The sequence below is a fragment of the Neopelma chrysocephalum genome, unplaced genomic scaffold (assembly GCF_003984885.1).
Source record: "Neopelma chrysocephalum unplaced genomic scaffold, ASM398488v2 Primary Assembly neopelma1_96921, whole genome shotgun sequence".
Classification (NCBI taxonomy): Eukaryota; Metazoa; Chordata; class Aves; order Passeriformes; family Pipridae; genus Neopelma; species Neopelma chrysocephalum.
In genome coordinates, this window is record NW_020925564.1 from 177,948 (window position 1) to 204,454 (window position 26,507).

At 40.9% G+C, this 26,507-nt stretch overlaps 1 protein-coding gene across 1 annotated transcript in view; it reads right to left on the reverse strand.

The window, feature by feature from the left end:
• Positions 1-12,947: 12,947 nt before the first annotated feature.
• OXCT1 (3-oxoacid CoA-transferase 1) overlaps positions 12,948-26,507 on the reverse strand; it is an 87,156-nt gene continuing 73,596 nt past the window's right edge. Inside the window, exons 15-17 of the mRNA XM_027670578.1 lie at positions 24,920-25,000; positions 22,797-22,898; positions 12,948-16,757 (exon numbers count right to left, since the gene is read on the reverse strand). Coding sequence (XP_027526379.1) covers positions 16,722-16,757; positions 22,797-22,898; positions 24,920-25,000 — 219 coding nt within the window. The 3' untranslated portion in view covers positions 12,948-16,721. The remainder of the gene's footprint in view (positions 16,758-22,796; positions 22,899-24,919; positions 25,001-26,507) is intronic.

Below are 26,507 nucleotides of genomic sequence, written 5' to 3' on the forward strand. Positions count from 1 at the left end.
TATCTTCTGCAGTGAGCACCCTTCCACAGCACCTGCCCGTGAACATGCCTGTGAGCTGTGGGTGAGAGACGAAGAAGTGATTAATGGAAATAGTTTCTGTGCAGTTCACGTGCAAAGGCAAACACACCCCCCACCACATGGGAATACAGCTCCAGTTTTGCCCACTTCTACAAACCTGAGTTTGTCTGCAGACAGTCCTGTCCCTTTCTACAGTAGAAATGTGCTTGTCAGGCTGATCACATCCCACCAGAGGTGAGGGCAGGCCACATTTGGATATGGCTGTCACTCCCTCAGGAGAACAGGACGTTGTGGAAAACCAGTAAAGCCACTGTGGAGTGAGTGAAGCCTTGAAAGGACCAGACTGCAGGGTGTAGTAAGGACCAAAGGGATTTTGGTGGGGTTTTTCTTTGGTTGTTTTTTTCTTTTAAACTCTTATTTCTATTCTGTCCCACTTGGAGGTTTTCCATCATTTTTTCAGTTTGCTGCCTGGGCTTCAAAGCCTTTTGGTGTCCTTGGCAAATGTGGAAAGGGAGAAGTCCTGCAGCTGCCCTCAGAGCTGCTGCTGGCTGGAGGCCCACCACAGGCAGAGGGAAGGGGGGCCAGATCCACAGACCATTCCACTTTCATCCAAAGGCAATATGAAGGAGTTTAAGAAATAGAAAGAATGCAAAAGCTTCTAAACGCTCATAATTTGTAATATTGCAGGCTGGGGGAGGTGGAAAGACATCTCTGGAGGTCATCTTTCCTAAACTCCCTGCTCAATCAGGTCATCCAGAGCAGGTTGCTCAGAGCAGCATCCAGTCAAGTTTTGAACCTCCTCAGGGATGGAGAGTGCACAATCTCTCTGGGCTGCCCAAGGCATCAGCAATGGGCTGATAAGCGTGATATCACCATCACAAGTATTTTAACTTCACCTTTTCCAACATGTAACAACGTAAAAAGTGGTTTATCTCTCTCAGGTCATGCTTAGCACAGCCATAAAAGTCAGTTTCCACCAACATTATATGTGTCCAATCAAATATATTTCCCATTAAATTAAGGCAAGAATCAGAGAATCATTTAGCTTGGAAAAGACCTTTCAGATGGAGTCCAACTGTAAGAGACATGGACAAAAGAATCAAAAGAATTAGAAAGTCCTGGCTCCTGTGTGTGATCCATAATCCTCTTGCATGAAAATACTGCCAGTAGCAGTTCACCCCTGTGCCAGGCACCACAACAAGCAGGGAAGGCTGCCTTTGCCCTGCAGTACCTGAGCAAACCACTGTGACCAGCTGGGATTCTACTTCTAGGTTTATTAGCACAAGAAGACTATATACACCACATCTTGTCTTATGCTCAGGTTTGCCCTCTCAAAATATGCCTCCCTGAATTAGCTTACAATGAGACACCAGCAAACACTCTACATGGTACCAACCAGGGAGGACCAGCACTGCACCGTGCCTTTCCACCCCAGGGGCAAGCAGCAACACTCAAGCACTGTCCCATTCCACTGCCTTGCTGGCAGTGTGCTTGGTGGCTTCAGCCTCCCTGTCCTCCAAACTAAATCTGTGCCTGCAGTGGACCAAAGCCTGTTGGCTTCCCCACAACACCCCACCATCCCCGGTGCCAGGCAGAGCAGACCTGTGGGGAAACACCGGCTGAGATTTCACAGTTTGCTGGAGCAGCACTCCCCCAAATATTGGAAAGGCATCTAACACTGTTCCTGGCAGGTGCCTGCTGCTGTGGCACATACCCGCCAGTCAGCCCAGCCCTCCAGAGGAGCTGCTCAGACAGAGCAGTCTGGGAAGTTTGCAGCCTGCATGTCAGTGTAGAGCCTGGGCATGGCCCTGGCAGTGGGTTAACACCCAGTAAGAGCAAGGCCCTCCATCCATGAGTTTAGTTTTTCTCTGTTCCTTGCTTTTTTCACATGCAGGGGAAGGGATGCTTGCAGGAAGCACAGCAAGGGCTGACCCAGGTGTCTTCCTACACCTCTCCCTGGGGCCATTCCAACCACAGCAGCCCTGTTGCACCCACTCAGTGTCATCACTATCCTTATACTATCTAATACAGCTGGTCTGCTTGGAATCTCCTTTGGTGTTCATGTATTTCACTAATAACAGTCTAAATGCCTGGGTGCACCTGTGAGCCCCTTTGGGTGCACACTGGGGGACAGCATGGCCTCCTTGGTGTTTCACCACTCACTCCTGATATTCCAGGGATATTTTAATTCAGTGTTTTTTTACAAGGCTGGAGGGGGGTGAGTAAGGGAAGGGGAGGGGGTGGGAAATGGGACACGCAAAGAAACAAAAGATACAGAAAGGATTTATGTCCCTACTTTTGAATATGGACAAGGCAGTACCTAACCCTCAGGTTATTCATGTACCTGTCCTGCCTCCTGTCCCCTGAGATGTTCTAAGGCATAGCTTTGAAGAAGGTTGTTTGGACATATTAAAATAAAGGGAGCACCTGCCCAGTCCCTCCTGTTCTACACATCCAGCAACTATAGTCTGGCATCCAAAGCCAGGCTTGAGTTCCCCTAGGATCCAAAAATGATGGTTTTGGCTCCCACATTTGCACACCTGGTGCTACAACAGTCTCTTACTTTGCAATAACTCATCTTGTGAATCTATATGAGCCCATATTTCTGTGAAGAAAAATCAATTCTTTTTCTTACATCTGCAGATATGCAACACCACAGCTTTAGCTTGCTACTTCTAGAAACATTTCCGAGTTGTGAAAGGAGTGAAACTACAGATAACCCTTCTGACTGCTGGTTTTTATGAACCAAAAGTAGAAGAAATCACCCAATTGCCTAGAGGGAAATGAGGAGGCAGGATTTAAAGAAGAGGGATTGAAAATACATCACTTGGTCTTGTTCTTAATTGCATAGTGCACAGCTGAAGTAAATAAGGGGAAATCTGTGTTGAGCAAGTGGCAGGGAGGGGCAGCAGGCAAATGTGTTAAAGCCCTGAAGTGGGGATGAGTCTCCCTTAGGAAGCATTCAGTGAGAAGCAGCCAGTTACCATCTCCAGGTCCCTGAGAGTTTGCACCCTGTTGGCAGGATCAGTGCACAGCTGTGGATCCAGAAGAAAGAGCAGGTGAAATTCAGCACTGAAAACTGGAAGGCGCTGAAATCAACACAGCAAAATTAGCCCAGTGTGTCAGGAGATCACTTCAAAGTAGAAAGGGAGAAGTTAAGAAAGCTATGAATATTCCATAAAAATTGTATTTGTTCCTGTCAGCCATTGTTACAGCTGATACTATCCTACACATCACCAGTGCCTATGGGCTGAGATGACATTTTTTGTGCTCTGACTGTAACACGTGTTACTGCAGTGTGAGATGCTGATAAGCTGTGTCAAACCCCATCTACCTTCACATGAGAAATCAGGAGAACTTTACACCCCATGGTGCCCATCAGCAGGCACATCCTTCCCAAATTTCAGGTTTCCTCAAGTCTTAAGTTGTGCTAACTTGATCTTGTGAAAGTGCACTAAGCTTCCTCACCTGGCAATCATGCTCACATTATTTCACTGATCCTGTGATATAAAGATTTTCCCTTACTCCAAGCACCACCCACAAATGAGGTATTCACAGGCACCAGTGTCTCCTCAGCCACAGACAGGTCCACTCTCCATCCTGGTGGTGGTTTCCAACAAAACAAATCAGTCTGTTTCTGTAAGCAGAGAGGTTGGCTCGTGACACTGATATGTTAAGAGGTGGGCCAACAAGAGTTTGGTGAACAAACAGAAAATCTAGTGGACTCCAATGGTCTCCTCATGCAATTAGGTTGGTAGTGAATTCCCAAGTCCTTTTGCATTAGTGTCAGGTGCTAATGACAGTGCTCCCAGGAAGGGAAAACTTAGTGAGAAAATCAGGTGTGTAAAAAAAAAAAAAGGCAAAAAACTGCCTGTGGGGTGTTTCCTGGAGTTCACGTAACAAGATGATATTGACCCCTTTGGGTGTCATAAAACTATCCATCATCTTTAAACTTGACTTCAGAGTGCTCAGCGAGAACTTCAAACCTCTGAACACATCACTTTTGAAAATGTTATGCTGAGTGAGACGCACCCTTTGCAGAGAGGCCAGGCAAAGCATCAGTGTCTTAGGAGGGCCAGGGGCCAGCAGGGACCCTGAGCAGTTTGTCTGTCCCACCACCTTGGCACATTGACCAGCATAGGCTGTCTGTCTGCAAAGCCCCTCTGTCCTTCTGCTCTTTAGGCTTCAAAGCTACTGAAGCTCTTTAGGCTCAGATACTGAATCATTACTTTAAGAAAGCCAAAAGGCTGGAGCTTTGTCAATATGGAAAGAAAATTTTAAAAGGCATTTGTGCCCCTGCCTTGCAGAAGTTGATCAAAACCTCTCCAGCACTGGGGAGGGAGAACTTCAACATTTCTTGCTCAAGTGTCTGCAACTTGAAAGCTGCTGTCTAGTCAGCCTGTGAAAAGAACTTTCCAGAGAATATCTAGAAGCTGCTTATTTTGTTTTGAAAATATATTAAAAATAAATGCTTCTGTTGCACCAAGAAGGAATGGCTTTTTATTCTGAAGTGCTTTGTTTTGTATTTCATTTAAACAAAATGTTCTAAATTATGGATTTGAAATCAATATTTACCTCATGTGGTAAAGGAAAGTTTGATGCTTTGGGCTTCATTTTCATTGTGCTATGAAAAAAAAAGCAACATTTTGGGGCTTTCCCAGGAAAAGGAATAATGAATTTCAACCAGATGTGGTTAAAATCTCAATTGTTATAGTCTCAAGTTTATGAATTGCAGAGCTTTGCTTGTATCTTTATGAACAATGATTTTTTTAATTCCATTTTTCCTGAAGTTAACAAAGATTAGTGAGCTAGGAGAAGAGGCTAGGGAAGAGTCTAATTTGTTGCTTCTTAATGGTACAGATGTAAAACATTATCTAGATCCCTATTTACAGCTAATAGCAAGATAACATACCCGAGAGACAAATCATAGGCTCTGTAAAGTGCATGATAGCTCCGAAACACAGCACCCCACAGCATTCAGCAAATAACAAAGGCTTGCAAAGACATTATTAAGTTTATTGTTAGAGAGTAATGATGATGTGAATGGACACAGGACTATAAATAATATAATTTCATGAAAGGCTGCCAGGACAAAAAATTGAAACCAGCACCTTTGCAGCACAACCACAGAAGCAAACAGGGTTGAAGCCCTGCAGAGGGTGATGGAGGAGGGTTTTGGACCAGCTGCTGTGGAAGCTGGTGGGAGGGCGCTCAACCATTCCAGTGACCCTTGCTAAAAGGAAAAAAACATGGTCGAAATGCCATTTGTTTGCCTTCAATTCTTCTTCCCAGGCTTTTGCCAGGGTTGCAGTTTTCCCGAAGGCGAATATTTCTTTGTTCCTGAAGTGTCTGCTGGACTGGTATGAGATGCCAGGGTGGAATGGCTCCAGGCATGCTGAGGTGGGTTGGTGGTACCCAAAACCAGGCAGCACAGCTTCAGCAGGGCTGAAGGCTTTCAGCTTTGACAAGGGAAAAAAATCGTGATTTTTTTTACATTTCCTGCTGAGAGCAGCCTCATTTGCCAGACTAGAGCACTTTCCTCTGGTGTTATTTTGTGGCAGAGCAGGAAACCGGCCTTGCTGATAATTCAGGAACACGAGCCTCTACCCATGTTTCATGTAGCACTTCCCTCTGGCCCCGCAATGCTCTACACAGCGTGATAAATCCCAAGAAATAGCCATGTAATATCCCCATCTTTTTCCAGGGTTACTTGAGGACTCCCACTGTTAGCAACCTGGGAAATTGTCTTGAACAACAGTACCCTGTACATCTCTTGCCATAAACATCCAAGAAATGAGCCCACTGTAGGGACATGGGTGAAGGTTGCATTGTCCCTTGTGGCTGCTCCCTTGGAGCAGATTTAACCCGAAAAGAATGGTTGCATTGGAATACACTGTTATTTGCCAGACTTATCACCCTGGGCGAGTTACTGTATAGTTAAATATGAAAACAGCATTTAATAGGGGGAATATACAGATGGTCAAACCTACTTTACACTCATTAGGAGCTGAAGTGAAGTTTAAGGGAAAGGATCAACTTTTAATGATGCTGTCAGATGGCAGGTACAGAAAATAACGCTTCTGGTAAGAGGAAAACTATCACTATTGGCCAAAAGTTTCTGTTTAAAACAAATTTCACAGGACTTTTTCCAGCCATGGGTATGGGCAAGGAACAAACTGTTCACCTACTTGCTGTCTCACTTTTCCCTCATTTTAAGTGGCCACAGGATTTTCAGGCACTATAGCTCATACATAATATGATGCAATATTACTTTTCTGGGACTGGCAACAAGAGAGTGACTTGGCCAAAGAGATTTTAAATTATTCTTAAACTGCAGCACTTCTAGCCCCATGCCACTTAGCATCACTGTAACATTTGCCTGCCATCTTCTACCCCTTTATCTTACTGCTCATACAGATGTACACATGCTGAGGATCCTATTAGCATCTGCGGAAGAAAAGGTATGAAAAAAAAATTAAATATCTCTTGTCACAAGACAAAATTTGATATTTTTTTCCTCACACAGGGCAAAGGGTGAGAAATATTGTGTTGGTACATGACTAAGAGAGAAGGAAAATAGTGGAGGAATGACGTGGGACAGCCAATCCTGCCTGTGATTTTTGGAGGTTCTCAGCTGCAAGGATTGTTTTTTTGTTTACTGGATTAACAAATAGCTCTGCAATCTTACTCTGAACCACTCAAATAGCAGAGAGAGTCCTCTTTCTTGAATAATATCTCAGCCACAGCTCCACATCGTGCTTAAAGACCTCCATTGTTTTGTGATGCCTTAAAAATTAGTAACAGCAACAAAACTGGCAGAAGGTGCTGGTGGGGGTTGTCTGGCTCCCTGCCACCGAGAGCCACACAGCCAGGGCAGTGACAACACCCCATGGCTCACACCACCCCAGCAAATCATGCTTTGGGGACAAATTAATGCTCATTTTAGACCACCACTTTAAATCACCTAAAGAGAACATAGCAGCTTTCCTCCTCTGCAGTCCTGGGCTTTTGTGGCAGACACCAGCTAAGAACTGACCTTTTGTCATTTCAGCACATTTGGATATTACCCCTCTGTGGATGAGGATGTGCTGGGTGCACTAATTCCAGATGCCTTTGCAGCCCCACCATCATTCCTCTGGGCGATTGCACAGAGCCTGAGCACAGGACACTGACCTCCTTCTGCTGTAATACAGGTAACCACATTACCCAGCAGGGATGACAGTGCTGATTTATTCAGCAAACACAGTTATAATTTTTCATTTTTCACCCTAAAGGTTCACTGTAAGACTCTGGCTATATTTGTTTTTATTGTTGAAGGCTTCACCTACGAATAAGGGTGGTGAAATTAGAGCTTGCTTCGTCTTCTCTGGCCCCCAGTAATTATAAAGGTGAATGGCTACTGCAGGGTTTCATTTGCCGAAGTTCTTTTAAACTGCAAAGCACCGTGCGAATGTACAAAGTTTGGAGTGATAAGTGGCAAAAACGTCATGGGAAAGCCCTTCTCTTCCTGCCCTCTTTCTTTACTGGATTTTTACAGAACCTCTCAAATTAAATACAGTTTTTAGATTTCAGATTATATTATTATTAGGTTATTTCTAGACTTCAGTGCAACTCTTCTCAATATTTGAAAGCCACACACGTGTACTCAGTGATGAAAGTCCACACCCGGGAGCAGTAATTCTGGGACCCTTATGCCAAAAGCTCACTAAATTAATACATGTTTAGAAGTTAATGCTTAACTAGCTAAATTTGCTCTGGGCAACCTCCACACACACTTTCCCTATGCACCTGCCCCAGCTGGAGCATCAAGCCATACATATTGTCTGGTACTAAGAACTGCTCTCCTTTTGGGGTAAAATTGTCAGGTACTGCCAAAATTTGTCATGTCAGGAGAGCTGTTCTGTGTATGATAGCCTTCAGATGTGCACAGCCAAGCCAGGGTTCAGGACTCACCATCTCTGGAAAAAGATGCAAAATCTCTGCAGAACAGGCTGAAGCGTCTCCTCTTGTCAGGCAGCTCTGCACAGCATCCATCAGACTCAGAGATGGGGATTAGCAGTCATGGGGAGACTGCCAGACCAGCAGCAGCATTGCACAGCACTTCCCAGCTTTCCCGCCCCATCATGCCTTGGACAGCAGTGTGTCCTGCACACACTGCAAACAGATTTCCTAGCAGCTGTTGGGTCCCGCCTGGACATGCTCTGCTGGAGCCAAAAAGCCCTCTCAGGTCAGGCTGCTTGTTGTCTGCCTTCCTCGGGCCTTTGCCTCTAACCTCACGCTCCTCAAGGTGCCCTTGGAGGTCCCCAATCACACACTTAGATCTGATTAAAGATATACTTAAACAATGTGCGCTCTTGTAGAGATCACCCAAAAGAGGACCCCATCCAAACCAAGGAGCCCTGACCCTGGTGGGTGTGTTTGCTGCCCCAGGACCAGCAGTGCCATGACATGATGCTGCTGCTCCCCGGTCCCTCTATCCCTTCCATCTCCACTGTGAAAATAATTTGCTACACAATTAAAATCCCCGTGGAAAAAAGGTCTCAGGTTGATGCCTTCTCAGAGGGGCTGTTTAGCAAACGGCCCGACAGCTTGTTAGGTAGAGATATACACAGGGGTGATTTGTATAATTAATTACCACCCATGACCTGTCCACTTTTGAAGTGAAACTATTGGTGATCATTCCTCTGTCTCAGTTTCTCTGTGGCAATACAGATTATCTCAGGTTATCCCCATTACAGAATGGAGATTTTTTTTCAGATTGCATGAGTTTTGCAACTCCAGACCCAAAGTGATCTGAGGCTTTCTTTGTAACTATCACCCCACTGGTGTACCAGCAATGACTTTCCTGCACAACTAAGGGAAAGTACTTTGGAAATTATAAATTGGCTTTTGCGAGGCTGTGGTTTATTTTATATTGATCTGCAGCCTCTTCTCCTCACTGCAGCAGTTAACATGTCCTAAAAATGCTGAATTGCTCTTAATGAGAACATGGTTATGCTGCTGCAGACTAATTTCACCATCCTTCAGTTTTATAGCTAGCAGATTTATGTAGTTGGCTTTTTTTTTCTTTTTCCTTTTCCAGGCTGAAGGTTGCCTGAAGAAGAATCTGAAAATGTCAGTATTAATAAATACACCAGCAGAAAATTAGCAATACCAGCCTGTAATCCTGAAGAAGTATTAGCAAGACCATGAGAAGCATCCCCTGATGGACCTGAGAGTTTCAGCAGCAGTTCTGCCAGGCAGGGCAGAAAAGCGGTTTTGTGCCATTTCAGTCCCAGATCTCAGGCCTGCCTCCTGCTCTAACCAAGTCCTGAGCCATTCTCAGCCACAGCTACAGCCCTGTCCCCCAACGCTGTATAAGCAGAGCCCATATGATGAGCATCCAGGGTCTGAGGAGCACCCTGCCCAAGCCTGGTGTCTTCCTCCTAGCCCCAGTGGGCACTGCAGCCAGGAGAACGCCCAGGGCTTGCGTAGCCAAGCCCCCAGCTCTTCGCTCAGATGCATCCACTTCACAGGAGTTCATTATTTTAATTTTTCAAACAGAGCCTCCACATGATCTCCAAGATTAAATAAAATGAAAAACAGAGAGAAGAACATACCATGCATCCATTTATTTTAAATTTTTTTTGGCAGGAGATGCATGAGTAGCAGTGCATTAGAAACAGGCCAGCAAACCAGAGGTGCTGATGCTCAGCAGTAGCTCTGTAAGACCATTCCCCAGCACCATCTCTGCCCATGCTGTCCACTCTGCTCCTCTGGTCTTGCTTCCCCCACTGGCTCAGCGGAAGAAACACACACTTCTACTTGCACTCCTTCATACAAGAATGAGCCCAGGCAAGCAGGAAAACTGGTGAAATTCAAGCAGTCTGCCTTGGGCAGAGGGAGCTACTCTTTTAGGATTAGCACGGTGCCAGAAAGAGAAAAGTACAGGTGCTTTTACTGGTGCAGGGTTTTATTGGAACGAATCCAAAAAGGAAGTAGACAGAAATGACTGGAATGCCAATGTGTCTGATTATAGCTTTGAAGTTTGTATTTTTAGGAATATTTATTGGACAAGACAGCTTTGCCTGTGACAGTTTTGCACAGCTTGCCTTATTTTTGGACAAATCTGAGTGAAAGTGTTAATTGCTCATACAGCCAGATTTTCCAAAGGGGCGAGGGAAGCACGATTTTGCAGGATATGGGCATCAGATCCAATTCATAGTCTTTATTCACTCACTGCCTAGACAGAGGAGATTGAATTTGTCCTAGAATTAATACATACTTCAGGTAGTACCAAGATGCTACTTCTGTGGTTTGCCTTTGTTTTTTGGGTGTAACACATAAGTTTGCTTTTCACATTGATTTTGTTCAGTTTATGCAAACTGATTCTCCTCCTGGATGCAATCCCTGCTCTTTTTGAAATGTTTTTCCTGCACTTACACATTTCACTTCCTTTTTCTACCTATATATTATGTACTTTTCAGCAACAGAATCAAAGGGAATATTTAGGAACTTATCCAAACAAAGTAACTGACACAGGCACCTGCAAGAGAATTTGATTCATTTAGGCAATTTAATCTCAAAAGGAAAAATCTCCCTCTGTACTGTGCCGAGGTGCCCAAACATCACATTGCCTGACCAGTTCCGTAAGAGCCTTCACATTTTTGTTCTGTACTTGCCCTGAAACACCTCACAATGCAGGTAGGTACCTACATGTGGGGGAACCAGAAAGGAGGGGAAGTGAGTTGCCTACACATTTGAAAGCCTGTGTTAATAAAAGAAAAGGCATTCTTTAGAGGATAACTCAGGCCTTGCCACTGCTGGGCAAATGACTTGGACAGTAGACGATTGTCTCCTGCTCCTTCTCAACTTCGTTCACAGCCTTGTAGCCTTTGCTGTCCTTTCTGCAAAGCAAGATGTTTCCCCTCAAGCAGCTCCCTCACCCCGCTCACCCAGCAGCGTGGCAGGTTAGGTGTTTCCCTGGGACAAGCAAGGTATGCTTTGAATCTTCCTGGGCAGAGTTAGGAACTGAACCTTCACAAAAACTCTCCCTGCCGAGTTAATACAGGGAAAGAAGCATCACCACAACTTCTCAAAGGAGCTGGGGTTGTGCCACATCTGTGCTGAAAAAAGCACAAAGCTACATAGAGAGACCCTTCTGCAGTCAGGTGGATGGAAGCCAGCTTGTGAATCTCACAAAGGCACAGGTTTGAGACTAACAGGACGACTTGCACTGCACCAAAGCCAGCATTTCTCACCCTATGCAACAGCAGCAGGGGCAGTGCCCAAAAACACTGTAGCAGCTGCATTCTAATCATCTATCACAGCTTTACACAAATTTAAGTTTTTCTCTGGATTGCATGCTCAGGGGACAGCTTTAAGAACATGGAAATAGAAGTTCTAGTTTTAGACTCTGCTGCTCCTCCAAATAAGTAATGTTCTACTTGCTTTTGTAAACCATTACAGAAAATACAACAAATAAACCAGAAATATTATGGGAGGCAGATGGAAAACCCACTGGCCTTGAAGGCAAGGACTTCTTCCATGCTCTCACTTCTTCTAAATATGTACATATACATGTGAACCAGGCCCAGTAAGTTTTCACAACACAAACACAATAGCTACTTTTAACTTTTCCTGGAGTCTCAAAATCTGATGTTATGTAAATAAATACAGAAAACTAATTTCTTCCCCACCCTGGCATTTCCTGAAGTTCTTCCCTTAACAGCTACCACACATCCTGTGATGTAGGTATATCCAGAGCGGACCTCTGGTGTACAGCAGCAGATGGATATGGGGAGAAGAGAGGCTCAGAGTACCGCTGCGCACCACAGAAATTATGTCCTTGTTGTGTCGTCTCCCAAGCACCTGTGAACCTCCAACTTCCTCACTGGTGGGGCGGGATGAAGAGTAGCAAAGGCCTTGTTTCTGTGCAATCACTACTCAGCAATAAGGGAGACATCCCTATGTTATCAACACTGTGTTTAGCACAAATGCAAAGCAAGCCCCATACTAGCTACTGTGAAGAAAACTAACTCTATCCCGGCCCAAACCAGCACAATAGACAACAACAGAAGTTACACAAGATACCACAAAACTGCTCAGATATGCCTGTAAACAAATTGCTCATCTTGTCAGAGGAAAACTTAACCTTCCACATTTGTGTGATTGGATTTCAGAGCTGCAAGGCTGGTGCATCATCTCAGTGGTTTTGGCACTTACCTCGTAGCCCCCTTCACAGGGATGAGAGACTGTTGGATTTTGACCATACATATAAATTACCGAAGTGTTTCATTTCAGAGCAAATCATCAGGGTTTTTTTATGACACTAAACATTTTTCCTCACATTTATCAACCTGTTCTCTGATGATACTGAAGAGAAAATGATTCTATGACATATTTACTCATGACCTTATGACAGGTATGGAAGGATAACCCCACTATCCACAGACAAGCATTTTCATCCCTTTGCAATCACATACTTTATTATCCACTAGGTGGTTAATGGAATTTGTCTTCATGTGTCATCTAGTACTATTTTCAGAGAGCAGCCACACGCTAACATCAATGATTAACATCTGAAATGCGATCGGTTCTACAGCAGTTTTAATCAAAAGGTAAAAAAAATCACTTCTCTAAGGACTACATATGCAGTCCATTATTTAACTTGATTGAAAAACAAGTCATTTTGAAAATGAATGTGATAATTATGCTTGAGATTGACCCAACAGACGCATCAGCCAGAAGAGAGAACGTGGAGAATCCAGCTGTTAGCTGAGTTTTGAGCTTCATTATTTCTGTTTATCAAACCTATCCACATTCAACCAAGACCTTGATGTTTTGGCATGTGCTGAGGTGTGACATGCTGGTGTGAACATGAGCTAATCTCTTACAGCTCCTAATAGCAGAATAGAACACCACGAAAAATGGTAACAATAGACAAAACCTGAGATTTTACATCTTTACTTTATTGATTGTTTTGCAAATACAAGAAGGACTTTGATGTTTAACTTGCAGAGTTTACAGTACAACTACATTTTCTAGAATATTTCCTTTTTCTTTTTTTTTGCTTTTCATGGAAAAAATCAATAAAATATAAAGTGAAATAAGTCCAATGTGATAATACAGTAGAATCATCTTCTTCTTCAGGACAAAGAGAATCAACTTGTCTCATGAACTGCTGTCAAGCAGGGAATGATTTCAGTGACGTCCCAATAAACCTTCATCCCTGCAACACCAATCATTGCAACTACTGCTCAGAGTATACCTTACCTATGAACCACACCTGCGTCCACAGAGAGGGAAATGCTTAGGAGTGCTTTTATTTCTAATCCTGCTTGACAAGTGAGTTAAAAAAGTGGATTCAGAGCTTGTTGCAATTAGCTTGTGCGGACACATGACATTTTCATAACAATACCAATATTCTACCACATCTATTGTCCTCAAGATAAAAAAATTCCTGTGTGACATCCGTACCTTGTTTCCTGTTGCTACAGCATCACTGCTGTATATGGAGAGAGCCTGTTCTCCTTTTATCCCCAATTTTCAGCACCATATACTTCTTCTCTCTTGCATTAACACTGATACAAATAAGACACAGAGTTCAAATGTACAGCATGTTCGACAGTCTACAAGTACTCTTGCACACTCTTGATCACGTGTGATCCCCAAGTTGAAGAGGAAAAGATAACCTCTTGCACAGACCTTAGCTTCTTATACCTCACAACATCCCTGTGAGGTAGGAAGAAAAACATCCCCTTTTTCAGCAACAGGAGACAAGGCAGAGAACACAGCAGACATTCCACAAGGCAATAAGTGGAAAACCAGAAAAGCTGAAAATCAGGAGTTCTTGGCTCCTAATTCTTTGATTCAGAAACCAAGGTATTAAACTCCCAGACATTACCAGGTCATTAGTCTTTTTATAGCCATATGTTAATGACAACAATGGCTTCTGTGCGTGTGCCAGCAAAGCATAGTTCTATGGCAGAAGCAGAGTACATCTGAACCTGCCCTCAGACACTTCTCCTGTACTTTACAAATGTCAGAAAATGTTCACTGCAATTAACTAATTGGTCCTACAACTAATGTAGCAATAGATCAACATTTCATGTATAGATTTCTTAAAGAACTTGTTCACAGCTATTTAAATGTTTGTGTTCTTTGGTTTTTCGGGGTTTTTTTTGTTGGGTTATTTTTTCCCTCTGGAGAAGTTAATAGTAACTCCCTTCCCCTGTATAAAAGTTTTTATACTCCTCCTCAAAAACCAGCATCCATTCTGAGTATTGTCTATGAGAACTTTGAGTGAAGATGAATGAAAAACCTTCAGGGATGACACCTATCCCCTCAGAGTAGCTCTTCACTCAACTCTGGCCCTGAAGGAAAGGATAGGCACCTTCTGCTGTGTACAGCACCACAAGAGTCAGAATTGTCACTGAACTGTCTGTATGGATTGGGGAAGAGGCCTCTGGGCTGCCCTACCCAAAAGCAAAACTGTTTGTACTGAGCTAAAATAGTCAGGGTTTATCATATACAGATTTTTAATCTGTAAAACCTCTGTAAGCAGGACTTCATTCCACCTCCACAGCAACAGAAATGGCCAAACTTTTAAGAAAATAACTTTTTTGGAATGAGTAACACAGGGAATACACCTAAATAGAGAAAACATGAAAATTAACATGCTGGGTTAAGGTATACTGGAGCACTCTGATAAATGCAGTTTCAAGTCTTCAATGCAAATTACCTATCGACCAAATCACTCGTATATGTTAATCATGAAATTAGCACTAGTCTTTGTACAACATAAGTCTTTCCTATGGGCTCAGCATCAGGTCTTTCCTACAAGTTCAGGTTGTACAAGAGCCTACCACCCATTAGCAGCCACAAGTTCAAGTCATACAGTTTATAGTATTGGAGCACTTTTGTACTGGCATAATGGTGTTTACAAAGGCATTTTGTTTATTTCTTTCTGGGATGAAGGATAACCTGTTACGGTATTGACAAGAGTTTATCAAAGAATTGTTTAGGGTAAGTGCAACTATACAAAATGGTATCTCCAATCGAAACAGTTTTACTGCTATAAAACCTGTGTGTGGATCAAGGCTAATTCTGTAGCTGTTCCATGAAAAAGAAGGATTTCTTATTTTAGAATGGAAAAAACCAGTACAAAGGTTAGTACAGGCGCTAAATGTTGCAAGATTTTCCTATCTTATTCCCGAGACCTGTTTTATACTCCTTCCACAACTCATATGGATTATGGTGAATCCCTCATTCACCCAGTATTAGAATGCCCTTCTATATCATGTCCCAACACTGCTTATTACATGTATGATAGGCATTATGTACACTTTGTGTATCTACATTTTACATGCTTTTCAGTCACTTAATATGCTCCAGTCCTGATGTCAAACATTATATCAGGAATTATTTTAACTGAAGTGTTTTAAGTGCTCCTATTTATACAAATGACAGAAATGACAGAAACCATTATGCTCAGAGAAAAGACTATATTTTAGTAAATGTTGATTTCCAGTCAGTTCATGCTCTGTATAATAAAGACATATTGTGCTGATTTGGTATGTGAGATCCAATGCTGTCATGTCACCTATTTGCAAAAATAACAAAATATGAAAATTATTTTGTAATTAACAACAGGGAAAAAAAGACCTTCACCAAACAGCAGAACCACTCTGAGATAATGTCTTTTCATTTTGATTGTCTTATGGCATTTATTCTAGTTATTATAAATTTGGGTTACAAATTCTTTAGATTTTGCTGATGCCTTGATTGGGAAGTGGTGCAGATTTACTGCTTTTACTCTTAACTATCCATTTCCCTTCTTAAGAATCTTCAAGGTGTCCACAATCTTCTCTTCCCCGGTTTCTCTGTGTAACACTGGATGGACAGACCTCACTCCAGAAATAATATTCATTTGCCTTTGACTGGGATCTGGGGAGAAGCTTTATATCTGGAGAGTAAGAGTAGTTAACGTGGGAAATTCTGCAGCTACCAGTTGTCTGCATGGGGACGGAGCCTTTTTAATATTACTCCTTCATACCAGGCCCATTCTAGTTTGTATGATCGAAATATAAAGGGTCACAGTTGGACTTTGGGAAGTGTAGGCTTCCTAATACCAAAATACACACACCGTGGAAGCAGCAGATACATTTAGGTCCCCGTTATTTCCACCAGTGTAAATAGTTTTATCACAGACTGATTAAAAGGCTCAAGAAAAGTTCATATTCCCGATGTCTCTCTGCAGATACGTATACTTGTTATAGATGACTCCAGAAAAAAACCCCCACAACTTTACAGGAGAATGGACATGATAAGTGCCGCAGTTCCAGAGCAAAAGATATCAGGATACGCAGAGGCAATCATAAGTTTTGCATGGTTGTTTTCTAATTCTGTGTAAAAAACATAGTATTTGGCAGACAGACTACAAGGCTTTTTTTTTTTTTTTTACAATCATCATTAACATTTTAGTATAATAGGATTCAAAACTTAGGGAATATATTCACCCTTCCATTAAAATTGGTAATGTTATGAAAGCAGAATACAATTCAGGCTTATAGTCAAAGTCTGAGCTTAACTATCTGGAAACTACTTACAAAGCCCTTATAAAATAAGAAAAGGAAAAAAAAGTAGAACTGCAAAACATTCACCAATTTCTCCCATTTGGAAACAAGCCTTCTGACAAGTTAAGCCCAGTCTGTATTTCACATTTAAATCTGCCTCATTGGTATTAACTTCGGCGAAACCTGGCAGAAAGGAGGGAAAAAAACACAGCAGTTGGCACACAGATAAGTTATAGCAGTACAACCCACCATTCACTTCCACCTCTACCAACTATGTACCATTGAAGACTACTGACACTGTATTTATTTAAATTGAAGTATGTGCAGTATTTCAGAGATAAACACTCCCACAACTAAATTTTCTGATGCAAGAATACAACTGATGTGTGGTATCAGCATCTAGCCTCCCAACTTCATTTATTTTGAGATGGGTTACTGATGTAAAAATGCAAGCAGATTAAACTTGGGCAGCTGAACCTGTACTTGCCTCCTGCAGAGTCTTAGGTGGCTGTCAATGCCATGAACAGCAGCAGGAGAGTTCAATGCACACGGACAATGCCTGATGATAATATAGTACAATATTTCTAATTGTTCCTATTTTGTAAAATTTTCCTTCTTCCATTCACATTCAATTTTATTTGATTGATGATTGTCTAGTTTAATAATTTTAATTTTACTTTTTTAAAAAAACTTGCCTTTTTCCATTCACATTAATTTTTGTGTGAGGAAACATTTACGTATTCTAGTCTTCTAATTCCCTATACTCAAAAAATCAGTTAGCGATACTATAAATGTACAGCAAACCACGAATAAAACACAGTAAGCCTAAACAGGAAGCTGGATAAGGAAAGAATGTGTAAATAGGAACAATACAGAGAAGACCTTTCAGAGTATGAGTGGTTAACATTTGGTTGAACTCTGACCGCAGGTCTACAGAAATACTGTGATGAATAGGTTGCCACAGAAGATCCAAGCCCCTTTAATTATCTCCTGTTCCCAGCCCTATTTAATTAGGTGCCCCAGGATGAAGATCAAAAATAACTCATGTGATCTTACTTGTTCAGGATGAAAAGTTCCAGGAAAAAGTTCCATGGACAATCTGTCTCCTAGTTGATTAACGTGTCCCATGGGAACCTCACCTACTGCATCCTTCTGCCTCCTTAACCCATATAAGGGCCTTTTCAAGCATTAAAGCCTCCTTCTTTTAGAAGTACAGGGTTGTATTTTCTGTACCAGTTATTTCTGTTATCTTTCCTCCAGCCAGTATGTGTCATCATTTATTACCTTATGAGAGTAGCCATTGAGGAAAGCTTAGTTCATGAAGAATGTGTTTACGTATCAAATGCTAATGAAATGTTTTCAATGGATGGCAACCATTCATTGATTTTTTCAAAGTTGTGTGTGAATTAGGATAATAAAGAGTACAATAGGTACAAGTGTAGAGGAGAAACTCCCTGTGTGCATCAGCATTCCTGGATTAGTTCCAGAAATGTTTCAACATTTCAGAGTGCAAGTTCTGATGTGTCTTGCGTAATTTAAGCCTATTTCTGCCTCCACCAAGGATGGTTCCATTGAGGTAAAGGTAAAAGCTGGAGGATGAAGACAGAACCACTAAGAACTGTATTCTGCAAATGACAAAAGGCAGCTACTGGAGGAGATTACTCTTTTTCTAATGTTGTAGATTTCGGTGCCATCAAAACATCAAGCGTTTCATATTTGATGAGCATATTACATGAAATGTAATGTCTGCCCATCTGATGCTAACAGCTGTCATTTGTGTCTATCACACTCTGCTTCAGAAAGGGTGTGGGGCCCATGAGTGTGATGTGCCCCAATGCCTGTTGAAGGTAATGGAGGTGACAAGAGCCCAGCACCACTCAGAACTGGACCCAAACTGGACCCAAATTGTTTGCTCTACATAACATGTGATTAAATAAGCAGAAAAATGCAAGTGTTACACACGTTTGTGCTTAGAAAACATGGAGTACTCAAATCTGAAATGCAGAAAGCCTCCCAAGTCCACTGCTTTAAATTCTGGTACTGCAGTCAATTCAGTGTCACGCTGTGCTAAGAGCACAGCATTTGGTAAGGATTTGGTAGACTGTTTCACAGTGCACAGAGTTGATACTTTCTTACAGCACCTCCTAAGCAACACATTCTTATCATTATTTCACTTATGGGAAGAACATCTTATCTTGGAAGCTTCAAAACACTTTGCTAATGTTGAACAGGTGTACGGGGAGAAGTTTGCCTGGGCAGCCCAGCACATGGTCTTTGAACTGGTAAGAAGACATAGTCTCAGAGATTCTCTGCAATTCAAGCCTACTGACTCCCTGATTTCCAAACCCTAACTATACTTCTCAGCTACACAAACAGCTCTGTACTCATTTAATTGTTTTTCTATATAGCAAGTGTTCTTTCAGGGCCTGATTCTGAAAAATGCTGAGTCTTAATAAGTTGGTAACCTTGACCAGTGTGCAAAAGCAAGTTATTGTTCCAAATGTAAAAAGAGACTCTAAAAAAAAAAGTTAGCATATTTGTTAAAAGTTGCTTACCTCGTTAAATTAATAAAAGTTGCTTTTCTTATTAACTCCTATTTTGTATTTAATTTCAGATAAAATCAAACAATTCCATCATCATATATATATGTATGTATGTATGTATGATACAAAAGTCACAAAAACACAACATCCATTTAAAATCAACTCAATCCTGCAACAGCCTCAAAAGAAAATGTTTCTCAAAGGAAAATGTAATTCCAGAAAATAAAATCAATATCCTGTACCATTTTGTACTCAATTGGACAGTCACTTTCTTTTTAAACATACATAATTTATTTTTAAACATTCTTTTTAAACATTTCTATTTAAGCATCTGCCTTGGCAAATGCTTTTCCTATTCTCCACACTGTCTTTCAAGAACATTTTGTAAAACTGCTGTTTTACATTAAGAAAAAAATAGGTGGGGGGTGTGGGGGGATTTTAGACTTATCCTGATTTTTATAATGAAATACATCTGCAAAAGTATGTTCTGTCACGGTCTCATCAATGGTATAAGCCAGTACAAGTCCAAACAGATTACCTGCCAAGGTGATCTACATGCTAGGCTACAGCAAATCTGATTTAAGCATACAAGATAAACCAACATTTTGTCTCCACAGCACAGTAAAATTGAGGGTGAATTGTTCATGTTTTATATGAGCCAGTCTATAATGAAGATTGTTAAGTTTAAATCATGTTTCCTTTGACATTTTGTTGTTGCAAATGTTCTTTAGGAGATGTTTTTCCAAGTAAGCAGGCTGTGAAAATGGGACTGTATAGTCAAATGTGACACAAATAAGGCCATACAGACTACGAAGTTCTCCTCTTCAAATAGGAGTAGTCTGCATGGGGTGAGGTAGTTATATACAAAGCTACAGCAATCCCTTAAAATCTCACTTCTAGTGATCCTACAGAGATATTTGCTTTAGTTCGGATCAATCATTGCATCCACTGAAAAAAGCTACTAGAAAAAGGGGTGAACTCTTCATTTTCCCCCAGTTAGTTCTGTTTCAAACTAGGAAACATGATCCTGCTTTTACTGTGGCAACACAGTATCACTAAAGCTCCTGTCACCCATATAAAACCAAGATGTCTCATTCAGTGAACATAAATAATCGCAAGCACAAATCCTACTGTTGCAAGAAAGCCTGAGGTAGAGTCTTGAAATGTGGAATAAAGGACCAAGGATGCTGCTTTCTGAATAAATGCCTATCACAATGTGCAAATCTTTATTTTCTGAGCTTCAAAACTAAGCAAAGGACATAGAGTTGTTTGGTATAGATGAAAATCAAGCCATCAAGGGTCCAATATTACACAACAGTAACCCAGTCTTGCTGTCAAAGATTTCAACAGATTTGGTAAGGATTTCAACGAGAGGAGGACTTGGACACTGTGGTCTGGAAACGTGCTTTAGAGAAGGGGTGACAAAAAAAGGGAGGGAGGGAGGGAAGGAGGGAGGAAGGTAGGAAGGAAGGAAGGAAGGAAGGAAAGAGCGAGCTAGTGCGCCTCCACGCCACAGGTTTAACAAACAAATCAGCGTGGTTCATGCTTTCCATCCGCAGTGCTGTAGAGATTTCAAGCACTTACGTAATGACTCACCCGTATGTCACACTGACTCCCGTGCATACTTTGGCAGAGGTACACACTTTGCAAACATGCCTTACTTTGAAAGCATTTATGTAAGCCACCTGCTTTCAAGGAAAGTACCTGTAAATGCATAAGCCAAGCAGCATCTACATTTTTCATGCCCACAGGTGCTTTAGTGCAACTTGTGATTTCATGCCTGACTACTGCAGCCTTGCGGAGCAGAGTGTGCTCTCTGGACAACAAGGAAACTGTGCCTGTGGAGTGTCCCTTCCTCATCCTACTAAGACATATCCCAGGGACCCAGACAGTGGATTGCTCCAATACCTCTCATCAACTGCTAACTTCAGGCTACATTAATTATTTGAAATTTATATCACTCCTTTGTAACACTTGCAGAAAAGCAGCAAGGAACTTGCTGGGTGGTGTTACTCTTTTCTTTGGACCTAACAGTCTTGCCCTATCACACCTGCTGCAAAGCTTTACCTCATAGCCCATCATTTTACTCTTCTCACTTCTCTCTCTGAATTTTTTGGTTGCTTTTGTCCTCATTGCCTTGAGCACAGGCTTCTGGCCTTTACTTTGGGAAACACACATTTAATTGAATACATATATATTAGTTACCTGAAGAAAAAAAAAAGCCCCAGATCCTTCCAAACAAGCAGGTTTTGAGAAAATAAGGGCTAGTGTGTTCTGAAAACAGAGGTCCTTTCCTGTAGTTTACATCTATGCAAATGCTTACTAAACGTCACACCTTCAAATTCATTATGAAGTTACTCCCCAAATTAAACACAAAAGAACAAAACAAAGTGACTGATTGCAATAGTTACAAACCTACAAAGTTCATTTTTAATTTTAGATGCTAGCTGTTTGACAGATTGGTCAGTGCAAGAAAAAGATGTCCTGACATGATGAAAGTTTTAAAAAACTGATAATTTTTTCCTAGATCAAAGTCAGAAGCTGAACAAATAATTTCTTTTGCACACAGAATTGCTGAATATGGAAGTTTGCTTCCACTTTAAATTAAAAAATAATAATGACTTTACCTGGAAAATCAGTAACCTACCAAAGTGATTCTGTAGCAGCTTTCTGCACTCTGCAGTTGCAGACCAATTGTTTTTAATCCAAATTTTTTTCTCAGATAAATTAAGGTATTTTCAGCAGTTAACAGCTCTTTATTTAAAAATTTCTAAAGAAAAACATATGCTATCATATTTAGTTATCAGAAATGCTCTCTTATGGACACAGGAAATGAATGGAATTTCACAGGCTCATTGCTCTGAAAGTGTTACTTACTATCAACAGTACGCTCAAAGCCTTATTAAGAAACCCTTTCACATACTGAATGCTCTGCAGTCATACTGTCATACTTGCTGTCTTGGCTAAAGAAGGGCTGAACTGCCCCAAAAGACTTCACAAAACAAAAGAAAAAAATTTGTGATGTTCATGCAGGGGAAGGCCATGAAGAAACTATATTATCAACCATACGTGCATTCAGTTACACTCTAGTGTGCTACAGCTTTCCATTAATAATCCATTTTTGTGTTTGTAAATGAGACGAGAATAAATGTCAAAAGGCAGGGGCTTTCTGGATTAATGCAGAGCTTAAGTTCCATTCATAGAAGACAAAGGGAGAGACAAAGCAAAGATATCAATGGCAGAACAGTTCATTGACTGGCACTACTAACACAGAGTGGACACGTCACTCCTGTTGAGAAAACTCACAACTCCACCTAAAGACAGCATGGAAACTTAGCAACATAGACTTAGGTAAACTGACTTATACAGTGGAAAAATAAATATTCATCCACTTCTCAGAAACGATCAGCTCCCTCTGCAAAGCATAAAAGTTTCCTTTCCACTTGTCCTTTTAGTCATTTCTCCATCTCCTGGTTTTCCTAGCTTCTGATGCTTCTGACATAATCACACTAGATTAACCTTAAATTATGTTTTTATTGTAAATCCCAGAGGCAATCTATTCAGTCCTCACCTGTAAAGAAGAAACTTACTTCATCTACAAGTCTTCATGTGATGAGCATTTGTGGAGAATATTTGTTTTGACTCCAGACTAACCATATGTGTTTGTAAAATTACTTACTGCAAAGTCACAGCCAGTGCTTTTCTTGATATCATCCACTGTCAGTCCTTCCCAGATTTCTATGAGAGTCAATCCCTTCTTCTTGTCCACATCAAACACCGCCTACCAAGATCAAAAAGCACACAATTATTTTTTTTATTATCAAAGCAGGGATGTAAATGGTAATATTGTACAAAACAGTGTGCTGAAGTAGGTAGCATTCCCTCAGTAACAAAAGATGCCACTATCAATTGGTTTCACTTTTCTGACTGATCAATAAAGATTTCTGCTACATTTTTTTGAACCTGAAAGAATTTAAAATACTATATGTGTTAGTTTTGTGGGGCAAATGTACAACTGTTTACCTCTATAGGAAATGAGGACCACGCCTGCCATTCCCATCTGGTGGGAATGGGAAGTCCAAAGGAAAGGGCTGAAACATTCTTTGCTGCAAGACAATGCCCAGCAAGAGACCATGAAAGAAACAGGAAAAGTGAGCATCTCCCTCATTGTTTTATTTCATTTTAAGGCCAGTACAGAGTACAGATCACCTTTGTCTCCTTGTAAGTTTCTCCTACAGTTACTGCACACCCAGTGCAAATGCTAGTATTTTCAGAAGCTAGCACTGAACAACATTTCTTGCTGTATGTTCAATAGAAAGCCTGGGCAGAAGTGGCTGAAGGAGCAAAGCTTGTTCTTCCTGATGTCTTCATAAGATATGCAATCCAATTCTGAGACTTACAAGCACATCACATAAAAACACCTGTACAACAATGTGCACTTTAATAGTGCCTACCAGAGGGAGATACACAGGTTGCAAGCTAGTTGCCAGGGAAACCATAAGGTTTAAAGTAATTTTCCTTAAAAATAAAAGTTCAGTAGCAAAAGACCAGTGAAGATTGAATTTGAAATAAAAGTGCAGTCTTAAGCTCATCACAGAAGTGTACTGAAGACTAGCTGTCCTCTGGGCGCATGAGACCACTTTATGGGACTAAAAAATGACAGCTCCTCTAAGCCTTAAAAGAGAAGCTGGGCATAAGGGAACACGCACACTAAGATGCTACTGTGGTAACAGAATTTGCAACATTATCTAAATGCTGTTGTACATTTGTGTCATCTCCCAATAAAGCCACAAGATTTGGCAAGTGATGAATCTTAAGAGAAATTCTGCTTATTTATTTTCTATCAGTTTTTGTTCCCTCTCATTTTCTTTGTACCTTACATTTGTATGTGGCCAGTGAGTAGAGGACTGGAAAAAACTTCCACATTTTAATTTATTTTTCCTTACTTTGTGAAGAAAAATCCTTTAAATGTAGCAATATACCACTGGAGAAAGCAAATTCTACATCAGCACCTTTGATGTATTCTACTTGGCATGATAGATGGCTCACAGAGGGACTACTCTAAGTCCTTAAAAATGTAAACACTGATAATAAAAGTAGTATGATTACAGCAAAAACCTTAAGTCACTTATCCTTTACTGAAAAGATCCACTAATGTACTTTGAGCAGCAGCAATATCAGATGCTCATATGTACCTGCACTGGAGAATAAATTGCTCCACTAACGGAATCAAGTAAGAACAAAAGACTTAAAGCTCCGCTACAGTTACAGGTATAGCTGAAACAGTCTGTAGTACACACCAAGGAAGGTGCCGATTGTCTAATTTATGTGTGCTCTGCTGGGGGAAAACAAAAAAACCCAACCCCCCCCAAAACAACAACAACAACAACAACAACAAAAAACCCCACAAAAAAAACCCCAAAAACACCCCCCCCCCCCCCCAAAATAATAAAACAACCAAAAAACCCCAAGCTGTGATTACAGCTGTACTTGAAGATTTGCATCTCACAGCAAATTTTCAGGAATACTTTGGGAAAAATAAGGAGATACACACTTTTCATGCCTGTCATACATGGCATCTTTGTTCTGAAAGTGTCTAAGGGTACAGTTCAGCATGCAACATGTCAAAGCTTTAAAAGGAAAAATATGAGCCCCAAGACCTTTGGACCTGATCTCCAAGGGAGTCTTTTCCCTTCAGTGGCAACAGATACTAAATATATTCTTCATTTTCACTAAGCTTTACTACTTTCACTTGGGATGGAGGAGGAATTTGCTAGCAAGGATTCAAGAAAAGTACTTTACCTTCTCTGTAATGATACGGTCAACGCATTGTTTCCCGGTAAGTGGCAAGCTGCATTTTTCCAAGATTTTATGGACATTGCCCTGTGTTTAATAATATAGATACAAACAAAAATTTTCGAAAACAACACAGCTTACTCAGAATTCAAATACATACACGGAAATCACAGCTGTAGTCATTCTGTGTTATTGACACATTCAATGTATTCAGAACACTCTTCGAATTCACTTCTATAGCAGACTACATCTCTGGCAATTTGGGACAGTTATTACTTAAATCCTACATAGAGGAAGATGACCAATAAGAATCTTACTGTACCACTGAGTGGACTCCTAAACTTAGAAGTTCTGCATACTGCTGCTTAATAATCTGCCCTTCCTGCTGCAATGTGAGGACAAGAAATACATGGGACCTCACCGATGACACATGAAAGAAAAAAATTAGGGAACAACATTATGGGAAACATATTTCTCTGTCTTATACTTTATCACAAACAATATGTGCAGAAACAGCCATATACAGAGGCACCTCAAACCCCCAGGGCTCAAACACAAAGTTATGCTTTGCAAATAGTAAATACGGTTTCTTTACCCACACTGAATTCCCATTCCCTCTATCTCTCCAGGAAAGTCCAAAAGACTAAGAGATGAGTGCAATATGCTCATCATCAAGTGTTGGCTGAAATTACATTATCTCTGTTTTAGATAGAACAAATTAGCACGTAGCAGAAAAGAATGTATGTATAGAAAACATGATTTACTTAAAAGTATTTTCTTTTCAGGGGCATCAAATGCCAGCTAATCTAAATCCTGGGAAAAATATTACCTCATGAGAAGACATAGCTTCTGATATGAAGCTGGACAGGTCAGGTTTAGGTGGTGGGTTTTTGGGGGTGATTTCCTCATCTTTTTTTAATTTCCTTTTTTTCTTTTTTTCTTCCTTCTTTTAGTAAGAGTTCACAAATGGCTTTAGAACCTACTAAATTAATGTAGGCTTCAAGAGCTCTGAATGGATATAAAAAAAATGGATTGCTACATTTTTCATCAGTATTTGTGTTTTACAGAGGTACCATTAAGTGCACATTTCTCCCATTATCCCATCCTTTTATTTTTTTCTCTAATTATCAATTTTCAGTTACACTGAATATCAATTTTCAGTTCAGAACTCTCAGAGTGTAACATGTCTCATTTAACCATTTAAATGCAATACTCAAAAAATTTACCATCACCAGCTTGCCTTAAGGCTTAATATAAACTCAGGAACCACCTTGCAGCCAGTTTGACTCCCGAGTGAAAACAAGATAAGCAATCCATGTGCTTTTGAATATATCTTTTTTTCTGTGAAGAACTATTTCTTCATTCTAGTTACTTTCAATTGATCTACTTATATCCTGTACATCTTGAGGACATTCTTATGCACTTTGCCTAAGAGCCAAGACTAATCTGTGCTATTCATAAATCTTCAGTAACATATCAGATACACTTTTCAGCCCTATGAAATGAAGTGTCTCTTTCTGGGACCTAATTGAGATTTAAACGCATGGACTTGCAGAGGTGGCAGCTTGAAGGCTCCTGTGTCCCTGATAACTGA